The 20,846-nt window shown below is 35.3% G+C and overlaps 1 protein-coding gene across 2 annotated transcripts; it reads left to right on the top strand.

The window, feature by feature from the left end:
• The first annotated feature begins 3,277 nt into the window (after window positions 1–3,277).
• LOC113054556 (E3 ubiquitin-protein ligase RNF34-like) lies at window positions 3,278–20,518 on the top strand. Of its 2 annotated transcripts, XM_026220184.1 has the most exons (8): window positions 3,278–3,407; window positions 9,941–10,165; window positions 11,217–11,651; window positions 15,469–15,531; window positions 15,790–15,991; window positions 16,761–16,790; window positions 17,075–17,116; window positions 18,420–20,518. In XM_026220184.1, exons 1-8 carry the CDS (start codon window positions 3,402–3,404, stop codon window positions 18,608–18,610), a joined length of 1,194 nt encoding a protein of 397 aa, XP_026075969.1. In that variant the 5' UTR covers window positions 3,278–3,401; the 3' UTR covers window positions 18,611–20,518. The 2 variants fall into 2 exon arrangements, with proteins under 2 accessions (XP_026075969.1, XP_026075970.1); XM_026220185.1 differs by lacking the exon at window positions 17,075–17,116.
• Window positions 20,519–20,846: the final 328 nt, after the last annotated feature.

A 20,846-nucleotide genomic window follows, 5' to 3' on the forward strand; every position in this document is an offset into this window, starting at 1 on the left:
ATTACAAAACTGGGAATGGTTGTATTTGTTTTGAAGCAAAATGAGGCAAGGTGGTGACCCCTTCATAATTAATTTGCTTAATTATTTCATTAAACATTCATGCATCATATGGTTAAGTAGATTAATGGCAGTTTGAATATATAAAGAGGCGATTTAAATGATTTTTTTGTTTGTTTTTTTGTTTTTTGATTTGGTGTGGAATTAAACTCTCATATCTATTAGGTTTGGATTAGCTAATTGGTTTAAATAACCCTGAAAAAGTAAATTACCTTTGATGTGTTCAATGCCCTATCTGTACAGGACACAGCAGCTGGAGTCGTCTGAAGTGCAGATGTGCGTATGATTGACGAGAGTTCATTGCCCTTTATAAACTGCATGTGCTTTGAGACATATGTTACAGCATCTGTGGTTGATTTGCTCCTTGTGTTTGCTATTTGTCTTTCTTTAAATTACCTTGGTTGGGAAATTCAGCTCTCTTTTTTTTTTGGTCAAGGCCTGTCTCTGGAGTGCATTTCTGTATCATTGTGTTAGTGTCTTCTGGTTTTATGTGCACCTTTTAACCCTAACCCTAACCCTAAAAGGCTTTTAGGGGATTAAAAAACAACAACTCATGAAACCCAAATCTTAATGACATCAGGGAATTTCAGCATGAAACATTGCATGCAAGTTATAATGTTCCCGGAAGACCAGAAAAGTTCTGAAAAAAGAAAAAAGCCGCTAGACTGGTGTGACTCTTCTAGCTGTTTCCCGTAACTTACTCTGTGTCATTCGTCAACATGTGCACACGAGGTTTGAATTTACACTGTAAAATTACTAATGATGATTACATTAAAAATGTAATCATTAAAATTTATTTAAATACATGAAACATTTAAATCTGAAATTAGATTCATATAAATAATGGAAAAACAGTTCAATGAAAAAGCAGTTTTTGAGACAAATTTTAAGTATATATGTAAAATATGGCTATATTTACCGTACTTACAGTAGCCGCAATAAAAGAGTAAACTATTATTTCCATTGCATTTTGCTTCAGGAATTAAAATCTTTCTATTAAAATCCTGTCCTGTCATTTAGGCTACATGGGTTCATGGATGTTTAGGTAAGTTCTAGGCTTTTGACTGATCAGCAATTGTAAAAAGCCTGTTTCCAGCTTACCATCCATTCTTCCATTCTTTAATTCAGTTTCCATTTACAGTAAAACTCACAGTTAGGCTGCTAAAGGTTCACGTTTTATGGTCAATGTCGCCCCCAATTGGACAACGGGTCGAATTTCTTTAAAAACATGCAGAGGACCTAGAAAAATTAAATAAGACTGTAAATAAAGATTAGAAAATCCATACATACATACAAAACATAAATGTCTTTTAAAAGTATATCGTTTTTGGGTTTTTTTCCTAATCAGTTTCCACTAGTTCATTTAGCTCTCACCGAGGTTGCTTCAAAGCTGAAGGCACCTTCAAGTCCAGTCAAGTCACTTTTATTTATACAGCCCTTTATACAATACAGATTGTGCTAAAGCAACTTTACAGTGTTAAACAGGAAAATTATGTGCTGATAACTCAAGAGAACAATAGAAAACAGTCAGTTCTTCAGTTAAAGTCAGTTCATTGTTTATTCAGTGATGTCATCATCCAGCTCAGTTTAGTTCTCTTGCAATAGTGCAATCAAGTCAACGTTTTGCCTTAAACTGTGTTCCCAACTAAGAAAGCCAAAGTTGACAGTGGCAGGGAACCAAAACTTCATTGGTGACAGAAATGGAGAAAAAAACCTTGGGAGAAACAAGGCTGAGTCGGGGGCCAGACGGAGCAGCATGGTGTGGTTTAATTCCAGGCAGCAACACTCTCAGATTGAGCAGAAGACTTGTCCGATTCTCCTGGACTGCGATGATGGATAACGAACTGTTAGGAATTTGTGTCATAAGTCTTCAGATGGAATCAGATTTCATTAACTTGCACATTTGTTTCTCAGGTTTGTTTACTTTGACAAGTACATCATGCATAACTTCACTCTGACAGATGACAAATGTTCTGCCTTCTTTCACTTGTATCTTGCTTGTAATCTGAAACTACATTTGAATGGCATGAACTTTTTCTCTCTCTCTTTCTCTCTCTCTCTCTCTCTCTCTCTCTGTGTGTGTGTGTGTGTGTGTGTCTTTCAGACAGACAGGCAGACAGACTGATGAATGTAGATGTAAACCACTGAATTTTCTCTCTCGTAGGCTGTAGTTACTGTCCCACTTAACACTGTGACACTTTTGCATAAGATCATGATCCCAGGCTATTTTCTCAATAAAACTGTATTATGTATTTAAACGTGTGTGTACACATTTTACATGTATGTTTTAGATACCATATAAAATATACAACATACATTTTAAACTAATCAGAGATGTTTCTACAAGAAATCTGATTCCTTTATTTTGAATTCAACAATATTCTGTATCTGTATGGATTGTGGTTCACTTATCTGGCCACTAGATGACCTGCTTTCACAATTTATTTTAAAGCAGTGACGTGTGGCAATGCATCGTCAGAGCTGTTCATAGACATATATGTCTATGGTTCAACCCTGTCGGAAATTAAATATTAGATTAATTTTCATTATGAAAGTGGATGAGCATGCTGTATTAACTGTATTAATTTATTCAAAGAATGTTATTCATAATGTATTTCTAAATACATTCTGAGTTCAAATGCTTAGTCTTAAACATCAACGGACAGCTAATATGAGTTTTGAAATATATGGTGTTTGAGTAATAAAGTATTAAGAGCAGCTGTTTGTGAGGAGGATTAATACCTCGTCACTGCTAGAACTTTCCAGCACGTTCCACTGGACTTTAGGCCGAACACTGCCACAAAATTTAGATTAAGTTAATCAGAGCACACTAAATAAACACGAAAATAAATCGTGGTAACCATAGCAAAAGGCTGCCTTCGACAGAAGTTAAGCAGATACAAAAAAAATTGTATAATTTATCAGATTATCATTTATCACAGTAACGTTATCATGTATCACTTTTTTAATATTAGTATAGTATTGTATATTATACGCATACATGTATGCACATCGCAGGCATATCATAAAAAGTATGTTTGCAAATATGTTGAGAAACAGTTAAGGGTCACGCTAGATTGTGGCTGAATTAAACCAAAGCCTGCACACAAGCGTGCCGCTAAGACCCGCCCACTCACCGGCGAAAGCGACGCCGATTGGCTGCTATACATACAAGCGGGTCTTGCTATTTCAGGATTGGCTGATCCGTTCTTTGCCATTACGTTATGCTGTTTTCTACACATACACAAGGATGACAGAATGTGAAGACGTAATGGAGTGCTCCCGAGCGTCCTTACGATGAAAACCACTTCAGTATTCGACAGTATTCGCGGACGGGAGTTGCAATGAAGGTATGTACAAAGAAACAGATGTCAGATTTGCATTGTTATCGGCGAGATTTGTCATCTGCGTGGAAACATCAACATCATTTCCGTAGGCTGTTTTACGTTTAATATGACACCAGCCTGACTTCTTAAGAGTTGCATCAGTTTGGATGCATCAGATGACGTCTGCAATTAGCCATTTTGCATGCTCTTGCATTAAGAGTGTTTGTTTGGGTGACAGCTGCGTTGTATTTATTGCTGTTTAGCATTAGATACGCTACTATAGGTATCAGCAGATATCAGGACAGGTGCAGCTTGGTTTGGAACAGAGTGTACAAGCAAGCAGTGCTCATCATAACCCAGTTTATGGCAGCACTTCTCTAATGAGATTGGAGGATAGTCTATGCCAGCAGTCACTGGATGAGCTGATGTGAATGGACAAGCAGCTCAGACAGTCATGAGTGACAGAAGTGATTTCCTCAACTATAATGTCACAAATAAATTTAATTGTGAAAACAGTCAGTATCATCTTAATGGACCAGAAATTCACAGATTCTCCTAAAATCATGTTTCAATTTAATAGTGTGTATAGTGATTATGATGTCAGAAGAGTTGATTCTGATTTTGTCGATTGCTAGAATCTTATTAGAATCTTGTGAATACGCTTTGGGAATGGAAGTGATTTCAATAATAAGATGTCACATTTCAAATATGGCATGGTGATTATGACGTCACAATAGTGAAAATGATTCTATTTGTGATATCTGACGGAGCTGTTATAATCGGACCAGCAGTCCAGACAGTTATGGATAAAATGTCTCATTTAAATTATTACGTAGTGATTATGACATCACAATAATGATGGAAATGTTTATTATGATTGGCTGGGCTGATATGAATGGACACTAAAACATCATTCTAACACTAAAACATCACAACTGAACTATATGATGTCTTAATAGTGGAATGTTTAGTGTGAAAATAAAATGACTGAGTTGTTATAAATCTAAAATTTGCTCAGCCAGAGGTGATTCCTCTAATTAAAACCTCAAAACTGAAACATTGCTCCATGGTTATGATGTCAGAAGAGTGGCAGGAACAAGGAGGGGAGATTGTGGAAATAATTGTGCATGTGGTTATGATCGTTGTGATTGGCCGAGGTGTTATGAGCTGTTAGGAAAAGTTGCTTAGTCACAAGCAGATTGAGAGAAGTTGATTAGAGAAGATTTCTTTGATTGTGATGGCATTTAAAATGTTTTTTTAGTTAATTATGGGAATTTGCTGATATAATGTGATTTACTTACTTGGTGAGAATTTATCAGATGATTGCGACAAGATTTTTGTCAGCAATGAGCTTAAGTTTTCCACATAATGACTAAATTCGTTCAACTACACTCTCATTTCCATGAAATTATGAAGCAGTTTTTAACTTAGCGTTGACCTCACTTCTTCAGTGAGCAGCCTTGAAGCATGAGTGGGTATAATTAAAGGGTTAATCACGTGTCAGATAATTCAGGTTTATGAATAATTCCTCTCATTCATAAGCGCTCCACTGTCTGGCTTGTTTCTCCCTGTGGTTTATGTAATGACACTGTGTGTTAAAAAGCACAGATTCTTCCCGGGAAGCATAAGGACAAACAATTTTCTGAAAGAAAGCTTTTTCTGAGAATAAGCACTCTTCTGAGACAGTGCTTTGTCTAATCTGAGTAGAAAAGCTTTTCGAATTCGAATCTGTTTAATATTAAAAAGCAGTGGAAACGGGATGGCATATCTCCACCAGATGATCATTATTGGAAATGCCAGTCATTCTGACGAGCCCAAAAATATAAATTCCACTGATGATTATGAAGATTTTAATTTAATTTAATTTTTTAAAGTAGATTTAAACATGTCTTCTTAGATCCCAGCAAGGTTCTTACTCTTCTTTAAAGGAATAGTGCATCCAAAAATGAACATTTTGTCATTATTTATTTACACTCATGCTGTAGTATCATGAAAAGTGAATTTTTAGACAGTCAGTATGCTCTGTTGAGCTAAAAAAAAAAACAGACTTATATACTATATTTAGTGTAATATGAATTAGGGTTACATTTGTGTATTGCATTATTCTGACATCAATAGTAGTGGAATTATTGTAATATTTTTTTTTCTTTTATTTATTGATTTTATCTATTCTTTATTTTATTTTTTATCTTTTAATCAACACATTTTTATATAATAATTCATCCATCACATTATGAGGATAATTGTATGTTAATTAATATGTAATTTTGTGATCTGTTATGTGTAACTTTAATCTTAAAATACATAATTTGGAATTATTATTATTATTATTATTATTATTATTATTATATTCTTGTTGCTTTATTCAGTATTTTTCATTTAATTTATATTTAGTATTTAATAATTCATGCAAAATATAATAGGGATGATTGTTACGAGAATTATAATACATTATAATACTTAATTCAGTTCTACAGTTACAGTGATACAAATATTTAAAAAATAACACTTCATAACACTTAAAAATAACACTTTTACTTCATATTTTGTAACACATACAAGCTCCATACTAAGTGGAGTTTTAAAAATGAAAAATATATTTAAGGTTTTGAAAAGAAATGTAAATTTTTATGTATTTTTTTTTTTCAGTTAACTTTTTTTTGTTTTCTTTTTAAGTAATGGATTTTTTATGCTTCTAGTTTTAGTAAACTATAATAAGCCTGGTAACTAAAAATTGCATAATTACACAAAACAAATTCTAAGAAGAGAGCTGGTGGTTTTGTGATGGCCGTGGCTCTCTGCTCTAACTGAAGTGACAGAGGGAATCTGTGGCACCGGCTCTCTGCCAGACTGAAGCACGAGCAGCGGCTTCATGCCCTGACCTTATGTTACGCAACACAGAGATCACGCTAACTGCCATACTGCTCAAATACTGAGCGCACTGCCAGCCTGCACTTCAGGAACAATCACCATTATTTAGAATCTGAGAAGACGTGAAACATGAGTGACCTGCCAGCACAGGTTTCAGCGTGAGGGATTGTGGTTGTTAAACGCTGCGTTTAGTTAGACACTGATGATAAAAATTCATTTGGTATGCTTATTACATAACTAATATGTTTGTCTCTTATAGTTATAGTGATGGTTAATACCAGGTTGCCACAGTTTTGAGAGAAACAGTGATAACTACGGTAATTTGTTCTGCATCTATATGTACAATACTTTTCTAAAGTTTGCGTTCAGTACGTAAAAAAAAATAAATAAATAACACTTTTATTCAGCAAAGACAAGTTAAATTGATTAAAAGTAACAATGAAGACATTTATAATGTTATAAAAGATTTCCATTTCAAAGAAATGTACATTTCAATGTAAAAATGTAAAAAGCGCAACTGTTTTCATTGTTATTGATATAACAATAAAAATGTTTCTTGAGCAGCGAATCAGCATTTTAGGATGATTTCTGCAGGATCACGTGACACTGAAGACTGGAGGAATGATGCTGAAAATCCAGCTTTGTATCACAGGAATACATTTTATTTTCAAATATATTAAAGTAGAAAAACGTTATTTTAAATTGAAATAATATTTCACAATATTACTAAAACCACTAGTGTATTTTTATCAAATAAATGCAACTTTTTTATTATATTTATTTAAAATGTTATATTCAATTTTATGTTTTTTATTTCATATCATTTTTATTATTTTACGTTGTTCTCTGTGATCTTTCTATATAACAGAAAGCATCACTTTATATCTAATTGTTATGTGCCCGTACATACAGAATGATGCTACCTCCAGCAGTGTTGGCCTGTATTATGTAAGTGTATAAACAACAAATCCACTGAGCAAACGGAGCGCTCCGCCTGGCTTAACCTTCTCTGCACTGTGCGTAAAAGCAAGAACAGATCTGATCCGCTCAGCACCTCTCTCTGTCGCTCTGCACCATAGGAGGCATGTATGCTCATTTCAGCTCCTCGACTGTCCTGTTCTTAAACAGAGGATGCATTCTTCCATCACTGACCTCCCCCCACCCCCGCCTCCCAAGTGTTATTCTGAGACGAGACATCACGCCATGTTGGGTCACACAAGCGCTAATGAAAGCCGCCGCTCAGCTGAGTAGACTGATGTCTGCGTGCATTTGTATGTAAGGATGAGGGTTTATTGATTAAAGAAACAATGAATGCTGTTTGTTGCCTGTAGAAAGTTTTAATGTTTGTTTTGAGGTCTTATGCATGTTGTTCATTTATTATGCTTCAATGTCGAAGCATGAATCCGATTTGCTGACTTTACAGAACTCAAGAAAGGATACCAGTTTGATACACCGAGGTGATTCAGAAGTAAATGATCAATGGATTTTTATATTTACATTTATTCATTTAGCAGGCACTTCCAAAGTGACTTAAAAATGAGGAATACAATAAGTTATCCTTCATAAGGAGGCAAATAGAAGTGCTTGTGATACAAAGTTTCAGACATTGTGCAGAATAGAACAAGCTAGAATAGCGAGGAATAAAGGAAAAGTTAAAGCATAGAGGATATTTTCAGTAGAATGCAGTTAAGTGCTGACGGAAGAGGAACATTATCAGCTGATCTTGAATATTGTGAAGGATATATATATGCATTTGTAACTGAAGGTTAAGGCATTACATGTCCCTCTGAGCTGCATCAAAGACCTATTCAAGGGTAATCTAAATACTCTTTGGCTGTATTAAACATTGTGTAAATACATCTACTGTATTGAGATTTTGTTGATACTTAATTGATAACAGCCCAAATATTTTTTTTATTATTCTGACTGATTAAATATAAGATACTTTTAGTAAAAATTGCTTTACAGTAAAAATGCCCATAAAAGGTAAAAAATCTATTTAATCTTATTGGAAAAGATTTCACTGCTGTGAACTGGCCACCACACAAAAAACTTCAGCTGTCCACGACAGTCCAGCACAATAACACATTCAGCAAAATATCATCTAATTATCCTTATCAATATAAATAACAGAAAATATCAAAATTATCTTCTTTTTTTTTCTTCTCAATATCACACACCCCTAATTGTTATCGTATTGAAATTTATTTCAGATAAACAATACATAAAAATAAATATAACTTTTGTTTTGTTTATTTACTGTACATTTTCTCTAGCTGGGAAGTTCATGCTTACAGTAAAACCAGGTCGCATATCAATGGTATTATGAAACATCCAGCGGAGTGAAAGCTTACTGACTTAACCAACATCTTCTAAATTTACACCTTAACAAAATGAAAGCTCTTAGAAAGCCCAGACCATTGGAGAGTATAGGCCTGGTAATGGTGATTCTTATGAAAGCATTGTTTGGTTTGCACATGCATTTGGCTGAAACCTGAGAGATGTCCATTAATCTCGGCTGTTTAGCTCTCATGGCTGGTTTACTGTACTGACATTGTTTTAACGCTCCAAATGTGCACTAAGAATGAGTCGGGCCTTGTCTTGCCCTAACAGCCATTTACACTGTATCATGTTCCTTGAGGATTCACTTAAGCCTGCAGAGCATTGATTCATTTAAGTTGATTACTAGCAGAGTTTAGGAGTGTTGAAGTTGAGTGCATTCAGTTGTTTATGATGTACAAGTTACCTAATGTGAAGCTCAGTAAAGAATATGTGCCTGATTTCACCTGTGTCCGGGAAACAAATCTGCCCTCTGGGTAAAATACAGGATAGTTTTTGCCTGTGCTTCATAACACGCTCCATATCTGAATACCCAGGGAACAAATTTAGGTTTTAAAAATGTAGGAACGTTGTTTTCAAATGTTTCTAAAGTTGAAATGTTGTTTTCTTGTTGTGATTAGAACGTTATTTAAATGTTACAAAATCAACATTTTAACAACTTTATTTTCACCCAAAATATAACGTTATTTGAATGTTTGTTTTAATACTCTAAGATTATTAAAATATCCTGTTTTCTTGAGCCATTATAACATTATTTAAAGGTTACAAAAACATTTCTTAGAATGTTCAAAGTACAAATAACATCAGTTTTGAGAATGTTCCCAGAATGTTTTCACAATGTTATGAGAACGTATATCAAATATTAATGACGTTATAAGAACATTCCTTAAACATTATTTTTACATTTTTCAAACATTTATATAACTTAAGTTTATGGAACGTTACATGTCAGCTGGGTTTGCCGGCTCTAATATCGTTTACTCTATTTTAATCAATTCTCATACTGATGAACAGATATCTATTAATAAATCCCAAGAATCAATCATTTAGTAATTGTTTTTTTTTTTCAAATTATGTGGGGGCAAAACTAAATACTAAGCATCATTTGTGCAAACGTCACTAACTTGCAGTAAGCTTTGCTCTTTATTACTTTTGCTGTGAAATGAATCTCAGCTTTCAAACTGTTGTTTTATTATGAAATAGTTTTTGGAGAGATTTCCTTGAGAAAAATGTACATGTGCTCTACCTGTTATAAATATTAAATTGAATGGAACTCGAATTGTGAAATTGATCTCAATACCCGGCCCTATATCTGAACTTACGGTTAACACATCTTCCTTCTCCAGGCGGGGGCCTCCTCCATGTGGGCGTCATGTTGTGGGCTGCTGAACGAGGTGATGGGTACAGGGGCGGTCCGCACTCAGCAGCCAGGCTTTGGAGCCGGAGCCGGGCCTTTCCGCTTTGCCCCCAGCGCCGGTTACTCCACCTACCCACCCAGCAGCACCACCTCAGGAAGCGCAGGCCTGGCGTGTAAAGCTTGCGGACTGGCCTTCTCCGTGTTCAGACGAAAGGTAGGATGCCTGGGTTTGATTTTTCTGATATACATGACACCTGTTTTCAACACTGATAATAATAATGAATGCTTCCTGAGCGGCCAATCAGCATATTAGAATGATTTCTGAAGGATCATGTGACACTGTGCATCACAGGAATAAATTACTTTTAAAAGTATGTTGAAATAAAAAATAGTTATTTTAAATAGAAATAGTTTTTACAATATTTTGATCAAATAAATGCAGCCTTGGTGAGCATATGAGATTTCTCTCAAAAATAATGATAATATACACACACATATATATGTGTGTGTGTGTGCTCTTGTTTTTGTGACATATCAGGACACAACTCTGTATAATGACATGGGTATGACACAGGTATTACAAGGAGAGGGTGACTTATGAGGACATAACCCATGTCCCCATTTTTCAAAACGCTTATAAATCATGCAGAATGAGTTTTTTTGAGAAAGTAAAACTGCACAAAGTTTCCTGTGAGGGTTAGGGTTAGGTGTATGGTTGGTGTAGGGCCATAGAATATACAGTTTGTACAGTATAAAAACCATTACGCCTATGGGATGTCCCCACTTTTTGTGCGCGCGCGCGTGTGTGTGTGTATATAGCACAGTATTGCTTGTGACTAGAAATGGATGAAACACTGATTTGCCACTTGTCTGGCATTCCTCATATCCTGTCAAAGTGATGAAATCAGTTTTCCACATAGCAATAGTGTTTTGAAATCATATCAGCACTTTTACATCTGTCTGCAGATGCTCCAATGCCAAGAGAGTGTGATGCATCTGCAGCACACATGTTGAGAGATGTGATAGATGGAACTGACATCACGCTAGAGTGCAATGGTTTGATTGAACATCTCATTCATCGGCATGGTGGCATTTGATAACCACCACCAAGCTTGCCAAAAGAGACTCCACAACTGCTTTAGAGAGCTAGAAAGTGCCTTGAAAAATGAAGTTTATGTCACATCTAAAAACAACTAAAGCATGACATAATTAAATCGCCGGTCTAATGCACACCTATTAGTTTGATCATCTTTCTCTCTTCGCAGCATGTTTGCTCAGACTGCAAGAAGAGCTTCTGCTCGCTGTGCTCTGTGCTGCAGGAGAACCTGCGGCGCTGCTCCACCTGCCACCTGCTGTGGGGCACGGCCTTCCAGCGGCCCAGGTTAATGCGGCTCCGCGTTAAAGACCTGCGGCAGTACCTCACGCTGCGGAACATCAACACGGACACCTGCAGGGAGAAAGAGGACCTGGTGGACCTGGTGCTCTGCCATCTGAGAGCCGAGCTGGAGATGGGGGAGGATGAGGAGGAGGAAGAGGAGGAGGCTGAAGCGGATACAGACAGTCTGGCCTCACTTCCGCGCTCTCTCTCCACGCCGCCCGCCTCCGCGGCACGATCCTCCTCCCAGCAGTCGGCGCTGTCTGTAGCCGTGTCTCAGGGAGAGGCTCTCAGTCACAGCATTAGCTCAGGGACAAACAATCAGGTGAGGCGCTCTCCGGAAGAAACGCCATGTCGGCAGTGCATTTTACTTTATTTATTTATATATTATATTTTTTTACGTTAAATGTATTCATTTAGCTGACACTTTTTATTTTCAGTGACTACAAAATAAGAAGGATAGAGAATTTTGTTTTTTTCATGTACTTTTACTATTTACATTTATAATCATTTAGCAGTCAACATAAAAATAACAAAAAATAACATCACAAGCAAATTGTCACAAGAGCCAAGAATATTTGCAGTACACCATGCCAAGCGTTTTTTTTTTTTTTTGTTTTTTTTGTCATTTGTTTTTAAGTGGACACAAAAAAAAGGATTTGGACACTTGGAATGTATGAATGCATGATGCTAGCTCTAAAGAATTTCAAGAAAGATTTATTTTAGTTTTACAAATTTTTAACATGGTAAGAATTTTCATAATTTTAAAATGAAAATCAGACCAGTCCAGTGTAATGGATAATAGTTTTATAATTTGCTATATGTGATTCACCATTTATAGTCATTAAGATTTATTAATTAATAAATGTATTTATTATTAATTAAACATTTCCTATTGTAATGAATTTTAAGAAAAAATTATAATAAATGTGTATATATATAAATAATATTTATTTATTTAACTTTTTTTTTTTTTAAATAATAGTTAAAGGGGGGGGTGAAATGCTCGTTTTCACTCAATATCCTGTTAATCTTGAGTACCTATAGAGTAGTACTGCATCCTTCATAACTTCAAAAAGTCTTTAGTTTTATTATATTTATAAGAGAAAGATAGTCTGTACCGATTTTTCCCGGAAAAACACGACCGGCTGGAGGCGTGACGTGTGGGCGGAGCTAAAGAATCACGAGCGCGAGTAGGCTTTTGCGTTGAGAGCGTTTGGAAGCTGTGACATTACTGTGAGGAAAAAAACATCATCCAAAACAAACCATGGCTAACAGTCAGATTCAGCCGTTTATTTATGATCCAGAATCAGATCCCGAGGCTGAAACTGAACGAGAGCAGCAGCAGCAACGACTCGCTCCGAGCGGGGCTCGAACCCGGGTCTCCGATGGGAGGCAGACGCACTAACAAGGAGGCAGAGATATTTTAAGCAGTTTTACTCACCGCCTGTGGTTCCAACACACGATCTTGAGCCTTTTTCGTTGGGACTGCATTATCCTTAAGAAATAAACGATATGCAAATCCGGCGTCACACTGGGCCTTGTTTGTAAAACAAGCAAATTCGAAATGCAGGGAACAAACAAAAACACTTGCACAACTCCGTTGATGCTCTGTAAAAATAAACTCCATCCACTTGTTCCTTAATGCTGTTTTTTCTTTGGTAATCTGTGCAGGGTTGTCTTGCCCTGGCAACCAAAAACACACTCCTTTTGTGACATTTCGCGACACTCTCGCTCTGATCAGTGAATGTCTCTGCTCTGCTATACGGGAGCGTGCGCTCTTCCGGCAGAAGTGCCTCAGGACCCATATAAGGAAATTCCGCTCCATCTAACGTCACACAGAGCCATACTCGAAAAAAACTTTCCGAAACTTGTGACAAACCGGAAGGAGTATTTTTGGAACAAAAATACTCCTTCAAACGTACAACTTAATTTTGGAAACTTTGTCCATGTTTAGCATGGGAATCCAACTCTTTAACAGTGTAAAAAACTCAGAATGCATGAAATAGCATTTCACCCCCCCCCCCCCCCCCTTAACTTGAGTTAGATGTTATAGTTCTGTATGCGATTTATTATTATTATTTTTTTAATATAATTTCTGTACCTCTAAAATTAGCATAATAAAAACAATGTTTGGCAGTTCAGCTTACAAATGGCTAATGTAGAATTACATCACACTACAAAAAAGCATTTTGACATTGAGTTTTTTTTTTTATCTTAACTTCTACTGTATTACTTTATTGTATAAAATTACTGCAAATGTTCATTGCATTGTGTCACATAATTTAACATGCTTTTAACATACCCATTGCATTTTGCATGTTAAACATGCTGAATCAAATCAAACGAACTCATTTAATTCCTGTAAATATTGTTAAATATATCTGACTGTATTGTTTGATCGCTGTTATTGTTTTAGCTACTACCGTATTGGGAGATTGGACTGTTATTTTTTTTCTCGAATCATGAGTCGCACTTTGTTGTTTTTACTTACTTTAAGAAGTAGTATGTTTCTGAATACATCAAGTGAGGATTTCTTCTCAATTTTGTAAATTTCTACACCATAATCTATCTCATGTTAACTGTACAGTTATTAAGCTGCTTACAACCCTCAGTTACTAAAGATTCATCCATACGTGCGTGAACAGCTGTACCCCACGAGACTAGCCGTGACGTTTAAGCCTTGCTTTTTTTTTAGATCTGACATGCTGAGCGGGTTATGTAACGTTGGAACAGATTGTCAGATAATTCCTGCATGATGCAACTTAAAACACTTACGCTTAAGTGCGAATGAGTTTAAGAGGCAAATGGCTAAGTTCAATAACTACGTAAAATTGGCCTGAAGTTTTCAAGAGCATCGGCATGTATTCGAGAAGAGACTGTGATGGTCCAGTGTGACTTTAGAGCCTGAGTTGGCAGACTGACCCATTCTTGATTAATCGTCTGTGTGTGGCCCATGTGTGAGATCTCAGTCCATGTGCTGACTCTTCTCATGAAGACAGCAGACAGGAAGAACGCAGGACCATTAGCTAATTGTTCTGAATGCGGCAAATAGAGAAAGATACAGAAGCATACAGAAGCCGGCTGCTCCAGGGCCAAATGGTTCTTGTGTGAGTGACACAGGACAGGAATTACTGCAGTCAGTGGGAATGAATGATTAACTGTAATGTGCTGTTATTTGATGTGCAGTTAACAGAACCAAGGGAAGTGATGAGTAGATGCTTTCATTAAACTGCACTGACACAGAAAGAGGTTACTCACAGTTTTTATTTTAAGTGCTCTCTTAAGGAATTTAATAAAATACTTAGTTTTGTAACATGATAAACACTTCCCAATTCCAGTATGGATAATATTTTTATCATTGTTAAATTAAATGGAAAACATAATTAGACAATTTTAGTACAGTATAAATCGAAATATATTTAGATGATGTATATAAATATTTGATGTATGATGTAACACATTTATTTAAATTTATTTATTATTTACAATATTTTAAATATTTTGCCATGTATTTTAGGACTTTTTATATTTATTTTGCATTGTATTATATTATTTTATTATGTATTAAACTCTTGAGCAGCAAATCAGCATATTAGAATGATATCTGAAAGATCATGTCACACTGAAGACTGGAGTAATGATGCTGAAAAAAATAACTTTGTTCACAGGAATAAATTACATTTTGAAATATATTAAATTAACAAACAGTTTTTTATTCTAAAAATGTTTACAGGATTACTGTTTTTTTTTTTTAAATAATAAAATGTATAATGTGATAAAATAATGTGATTGACCCAATAGCTACTTTTGAATGGTTTTACATATATTATATTATTATATATATTTAGAATATTTTTTATGTGTTGTTTAATATGGCTTGTATTCTGAAATTTGCATAAAAATATTTAAAATATTAAATCAAGTACGTAAACTTTTATTTAGATTTATTAGATTTATTCATTTAGCATAGGCTTTTTTATCCATAGAATTGTTTTCTCCATAAATACAAACACTAGAGTAGAAATGGTAGAATCTGAACATCACAGCTCCGTGTGTAAGAACACACCCTGACTTCAACCAGGTTTTAGTCAATAAATCTGATTAAATCTAAGTTCTTGATTTCTGTGTTTTATTTCCAGGAACATGTAGATGCTGCATCAGTTTCCCTCCTCAACCTGGAGCCTCATGACGACATACTGGAGGTGAGACAAGCATCCCTGTGTTTCCTTCTGACTAAATCTGCATGCCATGAGTGTTTGTGCCACCTACTGTGAAGACGAATGGGTTACTGTAAAACCTCGATTCTCACCGAGCATCCATTACCATTAATAATTCAGCATCATCCCATAACTTTGTTTAGTGTTTGGCCAATACTTCTGCAGAGTATAAATGTGTAGTCTTGTGTAATATCGATGTGGACTGCAGTTAAATGCTATATGTCTACATCTGTCCCCGAGCAGGCCAGCCCAGCGACGCAGAGATGTGCACGTGCCTCCCTCTCGGACCTGTCCCACGAGAATGACATCGAGAGCTTGACAGTGCGGCAGCTGAAGGAGATTCTCGCCCGCAACTTCGTCAACTACTCAGGCTGCTGTGAGAAATGGGAGCTGGTGGAGCGCGTCCATCGTCTCTACAGGGAGAATCAACTCAACAGAAGATCGAGTAAGACACGATCTCACACACAAAGTGTAGAGCTCTTACCAAAGTAGTCTAGATGTCACCCAAAAATATGCATAGGCAAAAAAGGATTGTTAGTGTTAAAGCTTCTAAAATGGGGTTATCGGATTCCCAAAAGAGCCTTTCAGTGGACAGTTCTTAAAATTTATAAAATAACATAATTTAAATAACAAAAATGTATAAAATAACAATATAAAATGTGTTATTGAATAAAAAGTTATCAAGTGTTCATGTGGATCAGTGGTAGAGCATTGTGTTAGCTGTGCAAAAGGTTGTGGGTTCGATTCCCTGGGGAATAAGTGTTGGTTAAAAAAAAAAAATGTTGCTGTAAGTTGCTTTGCATAAAAGCGTCTTATAAATGTAAATGCAATAACATTATTTTATTATGCAACCTGATCTTTCTCGAAGATACTCTATATGTTGAATTAATAGTATAGTGCATGAAAGGTTCCTTGGGTGCTTCATATGACCATTTTATTTTCTACTGGCTTTAGAATCGGCAGAATAATGAGAAGGAAGCTCTGGTCCGCTTTTGTAGATCTTTCGGCTGAAAAGAGCACAGCTGGCATCATATAATAAGAATGATGGATGACAAAGAATTCAGGCAAATGTTTTACAGTCTCCGAATCTTTTTGACAGACTCTGAAATTGAATCAGTCAAGGACCAGGCCAAAATCAGCTATGGCTAATGTGATTTTCAAATAGGCTTCTGCTTTCCAAAAAATTGATTCTTCTTATTTTCTTTTCCCCGCAGTGGAAAATGTCAGCAACAGCCTAGCTGCAGGTAAGCAGACCAATATTGTGATACATTGTACTTGACCGTGTTATTTATATACTATTATAGTAGTATTTTTAGTAACACTTTATTTTAAAGGTGTCCTTGTTAAACATTAAATGTACTTACTATTATAATAACAATTAGTTATGCATAATTACATGCAAATAACCCTAAGCCAAACCCTAATATTATAAGAAGTACATGTAGTTAAACTGTATGCATGTGAGCTTATGTTAGCTATCCAATGCTAATAATGCTAACTCTTCCACTACTGTGTTTGTCAATCAAAGTCATAGCTTACCCTCCTCCTATATGTAATGGAGGTATTGGAGGTAAGACTCAGCCTTTTTTTAATGTGGCTCAAACATCATCATTACCATCATTTCATTACCATGAATGAAATGTGACTCTTCCCAATGCATGCTGGGAGAGTTTGATGTGTGTTTCCACGTGCATGATCACATTTGTGTCATGAATTGTGTTCCTAATGTGATCTGTCTGTCTTTTTATAGCTTGTCACATTACTGTAATTGCACCTTGGCTTCATTAATTATATTAACACTGTTGGAAAACTGCCCAAAATTATCCAGATTATAGCTGTCCGGTCTGAGACGATATATTAAGTGGCTTTTTGGAGAAGGACCAAGTTTCATATGCTCTTTTTTTTTTTTTTGAGAGAGAGCATTTAATAGAGATAATAAAGCAAATACTGGTTTAGTCTGCCATAGAGAGTTGAAAGCACATACTGTACTGTTTCTCATTCATTAAAAGGTTTGCTCGCTGATATTGACCGGCTAAAAGGATATTAAATAATAAAGACAGTGTCTGTCAGTAATACAGAAAATATTTACTCTTTGCTGAGGTTACTTTATAAAACAAAAATCACATATTTTTAAAATGATTGATTGAAATTGAACATAAAATGTCTTTATTAATGTCTGAATTCATTTACTTTAACAAAAATTCACTTTTGGATATTTAATGTGCATTTCCATATTTCTATAACTGCTTTTTTTAATTCAGGGATGAGAACACTTTCTGTCTCATTTATTCTAAAATTGCTTTCTTTTATTTTTAAAGAAAAGAAACTTTACAATATTTAATGCACATTTTCCTATTTATTTCCATTGTAACTGCTTTTATGAAATTATGGGATGTAATCAAATCTGTGTGTACTTCAAAATGCTTTTGATGTAGTTTTAAGTTGTATCAAACCCAGAAAATTTCTTTAAAGCATTTAAAATACATTTTTTTACTCAATTTAAATGTAATTAAAATAATTAGATTTTTATTTTCTTGTTTTAAGAAAATAAAGCTTAAAATAAAAAATTCTTAATTTATCTTCTTATTTTAAAGAATTTGTCATTCACATTTTTGTCACATTTAAATATTTAACATGCATGCACTTGTTTTTTTCCCCACTTTTAAATGCTTTTATTAAATTACGTGACAAGTAACAAAACATTTTCTGTCATAATAAAAATGCTTATGATTTAATTTTTAAGTTGTATTGAACATTTGTTTAAATCATTTTAAATTAATGAACATTTAATTTCAAGAAAATTATCTGCTCAAGCAGAACGGACAAACAAGATCGATAAGATCTCAAACCTTCCATGTTCTATATACTTCCAGATGGTGTGCAAGTAGCTCAGCTGGGCGGAGTTGATGAGAGCCTGTGCCGCATCTGCATGGATGCCGTGATAGACTGTGTTCTGCTGGAGTGTGGTCACATGGTCACCTGCACCAAGTGCGGCAAGAGGATGAGCGAGTGCCCCATCTGCAGGCAGTACGTGGTGCGGGCGGTGCACGTCTTCAAGTCTTAACAGGCGAGCATCACCTCTGCTGGAAGATGTTTCCTGCTTGACCGAGCAGGCTGGGGCCACGACTGGACCAATGAACTGCCTCTTTAGATTCAAAGTGGAGGAATCCAGTACTCCACACACCTTCTTTACAGAGCGAGCATTTCCTGCTGCCCATTTTTATTTGGTCATTCATTGACAGGTTTGAAATAATTTCTGCGTTTACTAACCCAGGGAAGAAAGGGATTTTAGAGGAATAACGTATACAAAATATGAAAGTTTAAGTGGTTTACAGTACATTGCTGTAAACTTTTTGGAAATGTCTTATTGTATGTGCAATATTTGAAACCTTTACATGTGCGTGTAGAGAAACCGATTGCCATTAAGATGCATGTTGTTGTGGCAACAGTGAAAACCAGAAGGGGGAAGGTACTGTAGCTGCCAAAGTAGAAAAGTGCAGAACGGCTTTTGGATTCTGTTTTTACATGCTTTATTATTAAGCTGTATATGCGTGTTGTTTTCATGTATTAAATCGGCTATTGCCATACCACAAAATCAGCATCACCGGATCAAATGACCAGCTAGCAGAAGTTATTGATAGCAAGTTGATAGAAACTATCGGATTTTACTGGACTCACTGGAATCCAGCATCTGCCACAATGTAGCTTATTACTGGATCATCAGTTATTTTTTTTAACCAAATTTTGCAGAATCTGCCGAACGTCAGGTGTGTGGTTGGTTTGTCTCCATTGTTCTGTGTTTATATAAGATATTTATATAGTTTAGATTATAATAGTTATAATAGTTTTATAACTATATTATAATTATATAATAGAATTTAATTAAAAGTGTCAGATAATAGGGTGATTACCAAGGTAAAAGGAAGTTAGGCTGGTGATGTGATCTCAACATTAAAGGAACGTTCACTTTTGTTTTTTTTTTTGGTTTTTGGTTTTTAGTCTCACACATACAATATTAAAACATGTCAAAAGCACTATAGACGTTGTTATAAAAAAAAAAACGTAGTTCACCTTTACACCTTGGTTGGTTTTATTTGCAAAATATTCCACTTTCATTGTTGGTCAAAAGAGTTTTTTTGATTTCAATGCTCTTCATCTCCAGCAATACCACGAAAGATGTCTGTTTTTTGGTGTGTTGTGTTGATTTCCACAAGCGGTGCTACATGGATTTACGTATCACAGTTCTCTATTACATTTGTGATTTTACTTGCGTTTCTTTCCCTTTTTGTGCGTATTTACATTTTCTACATAACTATAAGATAAAGAGGAAGAGAAGAAATTATTGGATTCCTCTAGATGCCCTTTGTTGCTGTGAATTATGTAGTCAAATTCAAGTTATGATGTCTGTGGTATTGGCTAGACAAACAAATATAAAGGAAAATTTAATCAATTAAATGTATATGATTTTATATACATGTGAAAAAAAGATAAGTAGGCTATATGGATATATTTTCCCGTTGTCCAGTTTCTCTTGCATTTTCTTTTAAATGTTTCTTCAGCGTTCCAGTTTTTTCTTTGAATGTAAACAACATTGGTTTAGTTGTTTATCTTTTTAATCTGTCACAAATAATACTACAGTAGAATTGGTTACATTCTAGTTTCACAACCATGTATTTCTATAATCAGACTGTTGTTAATTTGCTTTTAGAGCATCTCCACACCCGTCTGCCCAACACTGACACTGTGCTTATGTGTATGTTTCTAATGCTGCTATCTCTAAAAGATGTCACTTGGTAGTAGACAACTACTCTAGCTAAGCAGACAACGGACACGATTACAGTCTAAACGACTTAAACTGAGCGCTGGAAGGCGTTTTGGGATTTGGTCTTTGTATTTTGGAATGTTGAACTTTTTATTTTGGTAATTCAAAGATGATTTATTACATTTAATAAAACATGGTACCTTGAGCTAACAAAATAAGAGTTTTCTCATTTCAGTATTATTTTTTTCCTTCGTTGCAAACGATGAAATGCTAATCGGCGCCTTCTAGTGGCTGCAAGTGCAACAGTCAGTCAGACGCAACGGATAAAAAAAATACTTTTCATTCATAGCACAAAACACGGATGTGGTTGCTGATTATTCTGGAAAACAGATTCGCTGAGGTAAGTCTGTATGTATGTAATGACCTGTCCTATATTTACTCAATTATAAGTCTTAACATGAGGGTGAGGGAAAGAGCGGCAAAAGGATAGGCGGGAAATTATAATTGCTTGAAACGGATCTTAATTTATGAATGATAA

Source organism: Carassius auratus, chromosome 35 (assembly GCF_003368295.1).
Source record: "Carassius auratus strain Wakin chromosome 35, ASM336829v1, whole genome shotgun sequence".
NCBI lineage: Eukaryota > Metazoa > Chordata > Actinopteri > Cypriniformes > Cyprinidae > Carassius > Carassius auratus.

Bases quoted from the DNA above. Each gene is read 5' to 3' on its own strand.
- LOC113054556 (XM_026220184.1), top strand. The intron at 15,992-16,760 runs GTAAGACACGAT...TTTTCCCCGCAG, and splicing joins TCAACTCAACAGAAGATCGA to TGGAAAATGTCAGCAACAGC. The intron at 17,117-18,419 runs GTAAGACTCAGC...ATATACTTCCAG, and splicing joins ATGTAATGGAGGTATTGGAG to ATGGTGTGCAAGTAGCTCAG.